The following is a 14764-nucleotide window of genomic DNA, read 5'->3' on the forward strand; positions in this document are numbered from 1 at the left end:
CCGTAGCCCCAGTCGGGGTAGGTGTAGGTCTTGTTGTACGTCAGCGGTTGGTACTTGATGAGAGAGAAGAGGAAGATGCTCTGTGGGAGATACGGCCGATAGCGGGAGGGAGGGGCGCGTCATCATTATTATTATTTAGTTGTTATTATTATTATTATTCAAATGTTTAGTCGGGGTAAGCCGTCCCCCTGTTCGCGAGGGCGACCAGGGTGCGCGAAAGTGAAACATACGTGGCGATCGCATGACGATGCGTGTACCGCCATACAAAGACAAAGATCCCCCGTATAGCCGTTGACAGGCTGTCGGGGCAAGTGCTATTAGCGAGGAGCACCTGTAAGGGCCGGCACGGCACACCAGGGGGTGGTGTGGCCGGAATCCAGGCAGCCAATACATACACGCATACGTAGAGACAAAGATCCCCCGTATAGTATTTTACAAGCTGTTGGGGCAAGTGTTGCTAGCTAATAGGTGACCTTTCGGACAATGGCTCTTGTTCAGAACACAGACAGGCCAAGGAGGTATCACCAAACGATGTATTCGTATGTGCAGGGGAAGGACAACAAACTAAATGCAAACATCAGTTGTAAAGCAATGAGCTTCCAATATATATTTTTAAATGCATAGCTCCAGTGGCTTTCTAATATCAGAAGGAAGAGCATTCCAGACGGCCGCAGAAGCGCGTCTGAAAGCACGCGATGCAGTTATCAGCCCCTACTGAGCATCTGTGAATAAAATTAAATCACCAAAATTAAAACTGGCACGGCGCACGAGAGTGTGGTGCGGACGGGACAGCCTGCCTTTGTCTCCCCCATTGCTGATTTTTTTCACACCGCACCAGGTGCTCATTTATGGCTGAGTCGACCTAGGTAAGGTTACAACACTGGTTCAGATAATCGCCACTGGCGCTGGCCATGAGCGTGAATCCATCGCGGGTCAACGGGTTCGTGGCGCAGCGTACTGACTGCTGCGCTACCACTCCCACAACACTTGCACGCTCAAACATACACACAAAGACAAAAATCCCCCGTATAGCCTTAACAGAATATTGGGGCAAGTCCGATGAAAGCTGACACGGCACACAACCGGGTGAATGGACAACACCATGTCCGGTAGTCTTTGTCTTCTTCGTGGCGATGTTTACACACCGCACCAGGCACTCATTTGAGGCTGAGTCGACCTAGGGGAGGCCCAGGACCGGTTCAGATAATCGTCACTGGTGTTGGCTGCGAGAGGGAATCAAACTCGGGTCGCCGGGTTTGAAGCGCAGCGCGCTAACCGCTACACTACCACTCCCCCAATCATCACTACCACCACCAACAACAACAACAACCGCCATTCGCTACTAAGTGGCAGTGACATCACCACGGTGCTTGTGCCAGGCTATGTGCACGTTGAGGCCACGTGAAGTGTCGAACGCCCGCTGGCAGGAGGTCACGGGGCAGACCCAGGTGCCACGGGTCGACTGATTGGCCGATGCACCACCTGTGCCTCCTACTCTGCCAACTCGCTGTGCTTTAGCTATCCGGCGCTCCGCTCGTTGCTGGAGGGCGACTGCCTCCAACTGCCCAGTAGCAGCGTCCTTCACGAGCCTCCTCTACAGAGGCTGATCTTGGCACCTCTAGTACAGTCATCGGCAAGTCCACTCAGCTCCACATCCTCCTGTACCACATCACTCCATCTCTTCTCTAGCCCGTGTCGCACCCATTTAGCCCCCTATATCCGGGCGAACAAAAGCTGTTAAGGCATGCGGTGGCTGGGCATGCGGGCTACATGACCCAGCCAATACCCCCACGACCACCACCATCATCTACCCATCCAATACCCCCATCACCACCATCATCACAACCATCTACCCACCCAATAACCCCACCACCACCATCACCACCACCACTACCATCTACCCACCCAATAACCCCACCACCACCATCACCACCGCCATCTACCCACCCGCTCAATTTAGTGTCCGCTGTTAAATGGACGGTGCGTAGTATCTGCACGGTTAATCCGCACCACCGCCGACACCGCCGACACTTTCGCCACCGCCGCAGTAATTACCAGGGCGGCCACGAGATACGAAACCGTGAACCTCTGCAAGAAGCGGCGAACGCGCAAATATGATTTGTGGGTCATGAGTACGCACCTCCGATTAGCGCGGTTTTACTAAGTACGGCGCGAAAGAAGTTCAGCATACGAACATCCGTAAGGAATTTGAGTTAAGCCTCATGATAGCCAACACCATCACCACACTCTGCTGTGCCATCACCACACCTTCACCAATCCATCACCATACCATCACCAATCCATCACTCACTGGACCATCACCACACCATAAAACGGCTGTCTAAATTGAAAACGAATTTCTTTAGAACTGCTTTCTGTGTTTAGTTGTGTTGTCCTTCCCCCGCACCTTCGATGAGTACGGTTGGCTACGTACGGTGCGAAAGAAGTTCAGCATACATACAGACACCAATCAATTGCCACTCTGCCAACACCATCAGCACGCCTTCACACATCGATCACCGGACCATCACCACGACGTTTACCCCTGGCCCTTAATCTCACCGCGCAGATGCCAGGGGTCACGTACATCCAGCACCACTTAATGAGAGGGAATGGCCGGTATCCAATCATGTCCTCGATGTTGTCGTAGAATCTGTCCCCTCCTGCACTCACACACAAAGACAAAGGTAGCCCCTTGTAGCCCACGCATGTTGCTGGGGAAAGTGCTGATTCAAAGTAGCACCCTATGAAGACGTGGGTGGCCAGAACCACGCCCGACCGCCTTTGTCTCTCCAGTGTTGATGTTTACACACCGCACCACACGCACATAAAGATTCCCCCGTATAACCTTTATCAGGCTGTAGGGGCAAGTGCGGTGAGCGAGCACTTCTCTCCACTCTTCTCTGTTCAGCACACACACACAGCACACACACAGCACACACACATAGACACACACAGACAGCACACATACAGCACACACACACACCACACGCACACAGACACAGCACACACACACAGCACACACACACACAGCACACACCACACAGACACAGCACACACACACAGACACAGCACACACACACAGCACAAACACACAGACCCAGCACACACAACACACACACAAACCCAGCACACACAGACACAGCACACAGACACAGCACACACACAGCACACAGACACAGCGCACACACATCACTCACATTTAACTTATCCACTTATTGACATAACCACTTCTTAACTCAGCCACTTATTAACTTAGCCACGTAATAGCTTAGGCACTTCATAACTTAGCCACTTCATAACATAATCACTTCTTAACTTAGCCACTTCATAACATAATCACTCTTAACTTTGCCACGTCCTAACGCAGCCACTTAATTGTCATCGATGTGAAGCGCCGTAAGATCCGATGCCAGGCGACATGCGAGCTGTAATTAGTGCCATTTGTATTATTCGCTTCGGCTTCTGTCGTATCCACTGCTGCTGCTGCTGCGCTTAGCACTGCTGACGCCGCGAGAAAGAACGATCCTAGGGGGACCCCCCCCCCCACGAAATATCGCTGACCATCACAAGAAGGGAGTCCCCTAAGTCATTGCTCCTCCCCCCCAACTCCCTACCAGCCTCCCTCCCCATTCATTAATCACGCACACATTGTGAGTGAATCAGGCAGCAGAGAGGGATTGGGAGGTTGGGGGGGGGGGCATTGGTGGCTGGTGGGAATTGGGGGGGGGCATTGGTGGTTGGTGGGAATTGGGGGGGGCATTGGTGGGTGGTGGGAATTGGGGGGGGGGCATTGGTGGTTGGTGGGAATTGGGGGGGGCATTGGTGGGTGGTGGGAATTGGGGGGGGGGCATTGGTGGTTGGTGGGAATTGGGGGGGGGCATTGGTGGGTGGTGGGAATTGGGGGGGGCATTGGTGGTTGGTGGGAATTGGGGGGGGGCATTGGTGGTTGGTGGGAATAGGGGGGGGGGGGGCATTGGTGGTTGGTGGAAATTGGGGGGGGCATTGGTGGGTGGTGGGAATTGGGGGGGGCATTGGTGGGTGGTGGGAATTGGGGGGGGGCAATGGTGGTTGGTGGAAATTGGGGGGGCATTGGTGGTTGGTGGAAATTGGGGGTCAAAGCCAAGGGGGGAGGGGGGGCTGTAGCAGGGAGCAGTGCTGGGTTCTGATCCCTCCCCTTTCTCCCCTGTGGGTGGGTAGGTGAGTGGGTAGGAGAATTCGCGAATGGGTGAGTGGTTGAGTGAGTGGTTGAGTGAATGGTTGAGTGGGTGAGAGCGTGGTTGAGTGGGTGGGTGAGTGAGTGAGTCAGCGGGTGGGTGAGTGGTTGAGTGGGTAGGTAAATTAGTGGTTGAGTGAGTGAGTGAGTGCTTGGGTGAGTGAGTTGGTGAGTGGGTGAGTGAGTGGTTGAGTGAGTGAGTGTATGAGTGTACGAGTGAGTGAGTGAATGGTTGAGTGAGTGAGTGGATGAGTGGGTGAGTGGATGAGTGAGCGGGTGAGTGAGTGGGTGAGTGAGTGAGTTGGTGAGTGAGCAGGTGAGTAAACGGGTGAGTGAGTGGGTGAGTGGGTGAGTGAGTGAGTGGGCAAGTGCCTTCACCGTATATCCATCCGATGCAGATGGACTCAAAGACAGCAACGAAGAGCAGACACATGCCACTGGCCGCGTAGTAGTCGAACAGCTGGAAGATGTACATTCCTCCCTACAACGTCACCAACGTCAACAACAACATCAACAACATCACCATCAACAACGTCATCAACAACATCAACTTCACCATAACCATCAACGTCATCAACATTAACAACATATAAATGGTGTCCCTCCCCACACACCTCCGATTAGCATGGTTGACTACGCACAATGCGAAAGATGTTTCAACATTCTTACATACATCACCATAACCATCAATATCACCATCAACATCACCATCAACGTCATCAATATCACCATCAACATCACCGTCAACAACATCACCGCCATCAACAACATCAACAACATCAACATAAACATCAACAATATCACCACCATTAATACACGTGCACACACATAGACGTAGAGATGTGTGTACACACAAAGACAAAAATCCACCGTATAGCCTTAACAGACTGTTGGGGCAAGTGCTCCTACAGTCACACGTACATTACTTTGTATTATTAACATTATTACCCTTACACTATGAGACCTCCTTTACCAGTGGCAAAATATACTAATAGGTTTTTACCCTTTCATCTGGCGTCATCTGGTCCAACACTAATGGAGACTAGGCTCTAAGAAAAGCTGTCTCGGGTGTGGACCAATCAACTTAAAGGACAGTGCATATCATTATCATCATCAGAGTTGTTTCTTTTTGTTTGCATTTTGACTGCTTGTATTGTGGTTATTGCAAACATGATGCCTTGTATAAAGGTGTCAGTTTTTGTACCAGTTGAAAGGGTAAAAACCTATTACTATTATTACCCTTGTTCACACACTCACCGAGTCTCCAGACCCGTTTTCAGGACGGTCCTGCCAAGTTTTTCGCAGTAGGGGGAGCTATGATGTTGTTGCTGTGTGAAGCCAATTGAGTGATTTGCGGGCAATTTTTCAGCATTGAGACGTTTGGCCAATACCAGTTCCACTGTGGGTGTGGGTTTGGCTATGAGAAGAAACCGGTGAGCCTGGAGGAAACCCATGCAGAACAGGGGGAGAATATACACACTCCAAAGATCCAACCGTATATCCATTAAGGGGCCGTCCATAAATGACGTCACACGATTTTGGACGATTTTTGACCCCCCCCCCTCGTCACACGGCGTCACAAAAGTCGGAACCCCACTCAAATATGATGTCACAAAGCTCTGCCCCCCCCCCTCAAAAAATAAAACATGCTTCAAATCGCTTTAAACTATTGTCATTGTAGTGCGTGTTTAATGTGGCGCTGCACTCTGATGTTGTAGGAGAAAACATTTGCTAAAAAGTATATTTAATTAAGTAGAACGTGTTGTCTATATTTATTTAAAGTTGCGCATTTTTACGTGACGTTTTTCAACCCGCCCCCCCTCGTCACACATCGTCACAAATGTCTGACCCCCCCCCCCCTAGGTGCGTGACGTCATTTATGGACGGCCCCTAACAGACTGTTGGGGCAAGTGCTGTTAGCGAGCACCTATGAAGGCCGGCACGGCACACGCGGGGGTGGGTGACGACCACAATGCTCGGCCGCCTTTGTCTCCCCAGTGGCGACTTTCAAACCGCACCAGGTACTCATTGGAGGCTGAGTCGACCTAGGGGAGGCCCAGAACCGATTCAGATAATCGTCACCGGTGTTGGCCGTGAGCGGGAACCGAACGCAGGTCGCCGGGTTCATAGAGCAGCGTAGCGCTAACCACTGCGCCACTGCTCCCCACTCCACACACTCCGTAGGCCAGGTATTACCACGATGCCACCCTGCTGCTATAAAGATGCAAGTTGACGCACGTGTGCACATATGTAGATCTAGACCAAGATCCCCACTGTAGTCTCAACAGCCTCTTGAGGAAAGTCCTGCTGGTGAAGATTGTGGTATGGGCAGAACAATGTCTGTCAGCCTTTGTCTCCCCAATGCCCATGTTTATTTTGCACACCGGGCACTCATTTGAGGGCCGAGTCGACCTAGGGGAGGCCCAGGACCGGTTCAGGTAATCGTCACCGGTGTGTTGGCTGCGAGCGAAGAGCGGCTTCGTAGCGCAGGGCGCTAACCGTTGCGCCACCGCTCCCCACGACGCGCACGTGCACACAAACCACCACACGGACAACGTGCACGCGTCCAGCACTCACTCATTGGCGGTCAGTCGCCTCCTTGTCACTCTTCTATCGCTACTACAACCACGGTGACGACCATTCCCGTGGACTTAACACGTTGCGTCCTCGACCACCACCACACTGCAGGTCACAACATCGCACTCGCCCACTCGTTCACTCGCACACTCACTCACTTGCCCACTCACTCTCTAACAAAGACAAAGAGCACCATTGGAACCTCATTTGCTAGTAAATGCTTCCCCCGAGCTCTCATACTCTGATGGTTCATTGTCTTTGAGTTGTGCGCCTTTTGGCGTCATCTGGTCCAACCCATGTGAGACTAGACTCTAAGAAAAGCTGTCTCGGGTGTGGACCAATCAACTTGAAGGACAGTGCATATATTATCAGAGTTATGTTTTTTTGTTTGCATTATGGCTGCAGGTATTGTGGTCTATGCAAACATGACTCCTCGTAAAAAAAAGGTGTTAGTTTTGTTGCCAGATAAAAGAGTAAAAAAACTATTATCAAAGACAAAGAGATCTCCCGTATGTGCGACGTGCCGGCCTTCATAGGTGCCGCTCGCTTCACAGCACTTGCCCCAACAGTGCATTGAGGCTGCGCGGGGGATCTTTGTCTGGGTGCGCGTGCGTACCTCCGTGAGCATGATGAGGCCCAGGAAGAAGGAGATGATGGACACGCACAGGATGAGCAGCTCGCGTCTGCGGCCGAAGCGGAACGTCTTGGGGTACATGTCCACCATGGCCGTCACCAGGCTCTCCACGCACACGAACTGGGGGGGGGGGGGGGCACGGGGGAACACACGGATGTAGAGGAGACACGTGGACACGGGAGAGGGGCGAGACGTGGAGTTGGAGGGGACACGGGGTGGACATGGGAACAGGGTGACAGAGTAAGACACGGGGGGGGGGAGCAGGGGGTTAGAGGGGACAGGGTGAGGCACGGGGAAAGAGGGGTAGAGGCATGGGGGGTTGGGTGAGGTGCAGAAGAGTAGGGGGCACGAGTATAGAGGGGTAGAGGCATGGGGGTTTGGGTGAGGTGCAGGAGAGTAGGGGGCACGGGGACAAGAGGGGTAGAGGCATGGGGTGATTGGACTGGGTGCAGGAGAGAAGGGGGAACGGGGACAAGAGGGGTAGAGGCATGGGGTGATTGGACTGGGTGCAGGAGAGAAGGAGGCACGGGGACAAGAGGGGTAGAGGCATGGGGGGGTTGGACTGGGTGCAGGAGAGAAGGGGGCACGGGGACAAGAGGGGTAGAGGCATGGGGGGGTTGGACTGGTGCAGGAGAGAAGGGGGCACGGGGACAAGAGGGGTAGAGGCATGGGGGGGTTGGACTGGTGCAGGAGAGAAGGGGGCACGGGGACAAGAGGGGTAGAGGCATGGGGGGGTTGGACTGGTGCAGGAGAGAAGGGGGCACGGGGACAAGAGGGGTAGAGGCATGGGGTGATTGGACTGGGTGCAGGAGAGAAGGGGGCACGGGGACAAGAGGGGTAGAGGTATGGGGGGGTTGGACTGGGTGCAGGAGAGAAGGGGGCACGGGGACAAGAGGGGTAGAGGCATGGGGGGGTTGGACTGGGTGCAGGAGAGAAGGGGGCACGGGGACAAGAGGGGTAGAGGCATGGGGGGGTTGGACTGGGTGCAGGAGAGAAGGCGGCACGGGGACAAGAGGGGTAGAGGCATGGGGGGGTTGGACTGGGTGCAGGAGAGAAGGGGGCACGGGGATGGAGGGGTAGAGGTATGGGGGGTTTAGACTGGGTGCAGGAGAGAAGGGGGAACGGGGACAAGAGGGGTAGAGGCATGGTTGGGTTGGACTGGGTGCACGAGAGAAGGGGGAACGGGGACAAGAGGGGCAGCAGGGAGGATAGAGAGAGGGACAGGCCGGGCGCGCGTGACGTCTCGGTGGTGAACGACGCGACGCGCGCGGGGCGGTGATGTCGGCGGCAAATTTTCTCTCATTCCTTTATTTGTTTGCTCATTCGAATAATTCTACCTGGGCGAATATTCACCACGGCGACGCCCCTAGCTCACCACGGCGGGCCAGCACGCCGCTTACCCACCTGGCTGTCGAGGCCCAGGAATATGAGCATGAGGAAGAAGAGCGACGCCCAGAGCGGGGCGAGGGGCATCATGGAGACAGCACGCGGGTAGGCGATGAACGCCAGGCCGGGACCTGGGGAGACACGCGGCCAGGGAGACACCGAGCGTGGCGAGTTTACGTTTGTTGTGTGGTCGCTTGTTTGTCTCCTGTGATACGCGCCGCGTCCCTCCGAAGGTCAGCTGTCTCTTGTACGTACGTTGAACTTCTTTCGCGCCGTACGTAGCCAACCGCGATAGTCGGAGGTGTGGGGGAAGGACAACAAACTGAACACAAACATCAGATCTCAAGAAATGAGTCTTCAATCGAGATGATTTAAAAGTGCATAGCTCCCGGTGACTTCCTAATATCGGAAAGGAAGAGCGTTCCAGACGGCCGCAGAAGCCCGTCTGAAAGCGCGCGATGCGGTGACCGTCTTTGTTCGATGGCTTAGCCGAAAGCTGCTGCTGCGAGGATGACCGGAGTTCGCGTGATGATGGTTTATGCTCCTTGACGAAATCAGCGTTGTGTGTAATGAGTGCGATCTGTTCCTGGACTGATCGGACTGTTGCCACCGTGCAGTACCCAAGCTTTGGGACAACGCGTTGCCTTTGCTAATTATCAGACGCTCGGAGTCGATGGAGCCATTTAAGTCCCATCTTCTAAACTGACCTCTTTAAACTGGCCTCTACCCCCTCCCCAGCCTAGGTCTGGCCATACATCCTGGTTCTGAGCGAGTGGATGAGTGAGGGGGTGAGTGGGTGAGTTGGTGAGTGACTGGGTGATTTGGTGAATGAGTCGGTGAGTAAGTGGGTAAACTCGCCTTTAACCCCCGCCTCGTTCTGCCCGTTCACCATGCAGGTTCTGTTTATTTTCTGGCTTTCCATTACACGGTGACCCGGAGAAAAATCCACGCAACCCACGGGCAGAATATGCAAAACTCCAAATATAGAAGCGTCAGGGTCGGGATCTAACCCACGACCTCCTGTATGCCAGGCGAGGTAGTAAACATCTCCTAGCCACCGTGGCACCCTTTAATATTGCTGGTTCCCTCAAATGCGATCGCTATTCAGTATCCGCAATGTTGTTATTTGTTATTCGCCGCTGTAACTTGTCACCAAGCGTCTCCGCTGCTTTACGACATTCTTTCATAAAGCAGCTGACGGCTGAAAGCTTCTTACCCACATCAACAAATACAATCAATGAGATGCCGTGGGTGGGAGACACGCGGAAGCGAGGGACACTCAGAATGGGAGACATGGGAATGGGAGATAAGGGGAGTGGGAGACACAGGAATTAAAAACACAGGGATGGGAGACACGGGAGCTGGGAGACACGGGAGGAGGGAGACACGGGAGGAGGGAGACACGGGAGGAGGGAGACACGGGAGGAGGGAGACAAGGGAGATGGAAAACTCCAGCACCATTTCATCTACTCAAAGCCGTCAGGGACCGAGCGCTTGGTTGACAATAACTTCCGTCACAATTGTAGTCAGCAAAGTGGTAACGCTGCCGCCCCCTTAACCCGCACGACCCCCCCCCCCCCCACCCTGAACCCACCTGACTCGGCGACCTCGGCGATGTTGACCCCCTGCTCGAGTGCCATGAAGCCGAGCACGGAGAAGATGGCGAAGCCAGCGATGAAGCTCGTGCCGCTGTTCAGGCAGCACAGCATCACGCAGTCCCTGCAGGGGGGGGGGGGGGGGGGGGGTCACGGGTCAGTACCATGAAGATTCAGAGGTCATAAGCACGAGGAGTCGACAGGACACAGTCACTCGAATCAGAGGTCAGGGGTCATCAACAAGGGGTCAGCTGTCAGTACCATAAGCGATCAGGGGTCAGTATCAAATAAGCCAGGATCGTGTGTCAAGAGAATGTCTTTGTGTGCGTATTATTATTGTGTTGTCCAAGTGTGTGTACGTGTGTGGGGAACGGTAGCGCGGTGGTTAGTGCAGTGCAGTGCACAGTGCGCTGACCCAACCAGGGGGCCCAAGTTTGATTCCCGCTCACGGCCGACACCAGTGATGATTATCTAAAACGGTCCTGGGCATCCCCTAGGTCGACTCGGCCTAAAATGAGTGCCCGGTGTGGTTTGTAAACAGCACCGCTCGGAAAATAAAGATGCTGCCCACATCACACGCTCGTGTGCAGTGCCATCTTTGATAGGTGCTCCCTAACAACACTTGCCCCAACAGTCTGTTGAAGCTATACGGGGGGATCTTTGTCTTTTTCTAGCTGTGTGAGACAAATGGGGAAACGTGGCGCGGTGGTTAGCATACTGCGCTTCGAACCCGGCAGACCTGAGTTCGATGCCCGTCCAGGGCTGAGATCTTATCGGCAGCAAGCGATATCTGAACCGGCCCTGAAGCCTACCCCGAGGTCAACCCAGCCTTAAAATGAGTACCTGGTGTAAAGCATCAGCACTGGAGAGACAAAGGCGTCCGGGCATGTCGCTGAGCACACCAGCCCCTCGTGTGACGTGCGAGCCTACATAGGTGCTCTCTGACAGCACTTCCCCCAACAGTCCTGTAAGGCTACACGGGGGATGTTTGTCTTTGAGTGTCCCGTGACCTCTTGACAAAGAGTCACTCACACTCCACGCGACGGCCTCAAGGTGCACCTAGCCTGGCGCAAGCGCCGTGGTGACGTCACCGCCACTCGGTGGCGAAACCGAGCCGCGCCGTTTCTGCTGTTGTACAGGCGTCCCTCTAGGCCGACTCAGCCTAAAATGCATCGCACACCTGTAGCAGTTGTTGTTGTAGTTGTTGTAGCTCCCCAAGGCGGTGAGGCATCCCAGGCAGATGGCGTAGGAGAAGAAGATTTGAGTCCCTGCGTCAACCCACACCTGCGAGAGACACGCGGAGAAAGAGAAAGGTCACCCGTATAGCCTACACAGACCGTTGGGGCAAGTGCTGTTATCGAGTCCTTGTTAAGGCTGCAGTGCCAGGCGAGGGAATGGGTGGCTGGTACCACGCCCGGCCGCCTTTGTCTGCGAGGTGTTCAACTTAGGGGAGGCCCAGGACCGGTTCAAATAATCGCCACCGATGTTGGCCCGTGAGCGGGAATCCAACTCGGATCGTCGAGTTCGTCGTGCAGCACGCCAACCACTGCGCCACCGCTCTCCGTAGCAGACAGACACGGTAGCACGCAAAGCGACACACACGCGCAGCGTAATGCCAAGCTTGCGTCTCTCTCGTTGCTGTGGCCAATTATTCAGTGAAGAACGGAGACGATTAGAATTATCGACAAGCGGCGACGGGTGGCGAGATATGGACCTCCGCTGTTAGCGACCGACAGCCCAGACACCCGGGGGGTCGATAGCAGATGTGGCGCGTGAACATGGGGAGCTGAGGAGGTCCGTGGGTTGAGGAGTGGCTGGATGGGTAGCTGCCCGGGTGGGTGGCTGGGTGGGTGGGTGGCTGGGTGGGTAGGTGGCTAGGTGGCTGGGTGGGTGGCTGGGTGGGTAGGTGGGTAGGTGGCTAGGTGGGTGGGTGGCTGGGTGGGTGGGTGGATGGCTGGATGGGTAGGTGGCTAGGTGGCTGGGTGGGTAGGTGGCTGGGTGGGTAGGTGGCTGGGTGGGTAGGTGGCTGCCCGAGTGGATGGCTGGGTGGGTGGGTGGCTGAGTGGGTGACTGGATGGCTGGCTGGGTGACTGGGTGGGTGGGTGGATGGCTGAGTGGGTGTGTGGGTAGTTGGCTGGGTGGCTGGGTAGCTGGGTGACTGGTGGCTTGGTGACTGCGTGACGAGGACGCTGCGTGTTTGGGTGGGAGGCTATCAGTCATTACACCTTAAGACTTTTTCAGAGTTAGTCAACCAAATTATGGCCGAGAGTCGCGAAATCACAGTAAAGTGCGTGATAAGAAGCGGGTTGAATTGATGGAGGAAGCAATGGCAATTATTATTCCACGTATTTACCCAGGAAAGCCTGAGTCTAAAGAGCCTTATTCAGGAGGGTCCTGCCAAGTTTTCGCAGTAGCAAGGCGTAGGGCCAATGTTGTCACTGGCATCATCCAAACGAGTAATTTGCAGGTAATTCTTCATCATTAGGATGTTTTGGCCCAAAAATCAGTGACATTCTATGTTTTTTTTTGTAACTATGGGAGGAAGCCGGAGAGCCTGGAGGAGCCCATGAGGAGAGAGAATACAAACTCCACACACTCACTCTCAATCTACACAACAGGGGAGAGAGAATACAACTCTGCACAGAATGGGGCCCGAGTCCCGAATCGAACCCAGGTGTCTTTTTTGCTCTTCGGCGCGAGTGTTACCACCGTGATGATGCCACCCGGCCGTGATGGCGGTAGTGATGGAGATGGTGATGAAGGAGCGGGGGGGGTGATGGGGGGGGGGGTGATGGGGGGGGTGATGGGGGGGGAGTGATGGGGGGACTGATGCTCCCCTCCCTCCCCTCTCCCCTCCCTCCCCTCCCCCTCTCCCCTCCCTCCCCCTGTCCCCTCCCTCCCCCTCTCCCCTCCCTCCCCCTCTCCCCTCCCTCCCCCTCTCCCCTCCCTCCCCCTCTCCCCTCCCTCCCCCTCTCCCCCTCTCCCCTCCCCCCCTCTCCCCTCCCTCCCCTCCCTCCCCTCCCTCCCCCTCTCCCCTCCCTCCCCTCCCCCTCTCCCCTCCCTCCCCTCCCCCTCTCCCCTCCCTCCCCTCTCCCCTCCCTCCCCCTCTCCCCTCCATACCCCTCTCCCCTCCCTCCCCTCCCCCTCTCCCCTCCCTCCCCCTGTCCCCTCCCTCCCCCTCTCCCCTCCCTCCCCCTCTCCCCTCCCTCCCCTCCCCCTCTCCCCTCCCCCCCTTTCCCCTCCCCTCTCCCCTCCCTCCCCTCCCTCCCCCTCTCCCCTCCCTCCCCCTCTCCCCTCCCTCCCCCTCTCCCCTCCCTCCCCCTCTCCCCTCCCTCCCCCTCTCCCCTCCCCTCTCCCCTCCCTCCCCTCCCCTCCCCCTCTCCCCTCCCTCCCCCTCTCCCCTCCCTCCCCCTCTCCCCTTCTCATCCTCCCCTCGTCTCCCCCTCTCCATCCTTCCCTCATCTCCCCAGCCCTCCCTTTGTCTCCTTGTCAAGTCCCTCTCGCTCCTCGAGTCATTACTGCAATCGCAGTGGGGACGTCAATGTCGTCGTCGTCGTCGTCTCCGTCTCAGCTGCGGGCTCAGGAGGAGCAGGGGGGGTGGAGACGACGGGGGGAGGGGGGAGGGGGAAGGGGGGAGTGAGGAGTGCCCCCCCCCCCACACGCCCTCCTCTCATCACGTGACTCGCCAACATCAATTTCACGGCACCCGCGTTGCCTCGAGGGTAAGGAGGGGGTGAGGGGAGGTGGGGGTGTGGGGGGTAAGGGGGAGGGGCTCCTCCCCGCCTAATGCCCCCCCCCCCTCCTGCCCGTTATGTAAGGAGGAAGCCGCGTGGTGGGGGGGAGCAAAAGTGAAGCCTCATGCCCTAACGATACCTCCTCCATCTCATTATCAGCCTCCTCCTCCTCATCAACTTCCTTCTCCTCGCCATTATTATCCTCAATAGCCTCAGCCTTCTCATAGACCCCAGAGAAAACCCGCCTCGTAACAGGACGGGGCTGACTCTCGAAGCTCCCCACAGATGGAACCAAGAATCCACTGCCGTGTTGGCAGAGGATGCCTTCGTTCAGCAATGGATTGACCACGGCTGATGATGATGATGGAGACACGTGTGTATTGTATAGAGCTTTGAGGTGTGGGTGCACTGCCGATGCTGAACAGATAACCTGGTGTGTGAAAGTGAGTGTGAATGTGAGAGTGTGTGTAGGTGAGAGTGTGTGAAAGTGAGTGTGTATGTGATATTTTCAACGTGGTCTAATGGAACATCTTCGCCGGTTAGAAACATTTAGGCTGGCCTGCCTACGATCCATCCTGGGTTTAACCAGGCTGGATTGTGTGAGGAGCTCAAAAATCCTTGA

General features: G+C 55.5%; 1 protein-coding gene across 2 annotated transcripts in view; it reads right to left on the minus strand.

The window, feature by feature from the left end:
- The window catches only part of LOC133356827 (sodium- and chloride-dependent GABA transporter 3-like), a 75984-nt gene that overhangs the window by 19917 nt on the left and 41303 nt on the right, over window positions 1-14764 (minus strand). For both annotated transcript variants that reach the window (XR_009756901.1, XM_061574541.1), the window contains exons 8-14: window positions 11589-11692; window positions 10408-10532; window positions 8832-8944; window positions 7410-7547; window positions 4595-4697; window positions 2563-2663; window positions 1-80 (exon numbers count right to left, since the gene is read on the minus strand). The exon at window positions 1-80 is cut by the window's left edge and continues 91 nt beyond it. Coding sequence is in view for 1 of the 2 variants with exons in the window: in XM_061574541.1 (XP_061430525.1) it covers window positions 1-80; window positions 2563-2663; window positions 4595-4697; window positions 7410-7547; window positions 8832-8944; window positions 10408-10532; window positions 11589-11692 (764 nt within the window). In the remaining variant the exon portion in view is untranslated. The remainder of the gene's footprint in view (window positions 81-2562; window positions 2664-4594; window positions 4698-7409; window positions 7548-8831; window positions 8945-10407; window positions 10533-11588; window positions 11693-14764) is intronic.

This window comes from Lethenteron reissneri, chromosome 55 (genome assembly GCF_015708825.2).
Source record: "Lethenteron reissneri isolate LAM-NWPU_2019-01 chromosome 55, ASM1570882v1, whole genome shotgun sequence".
Lineage (NCBI taxonomy): Eukaryota > Metazoa > Chordata > Hyperoartia > Petromyzontiformes > Petromyzontidae > Lethenteron > Lethenteron reissneri.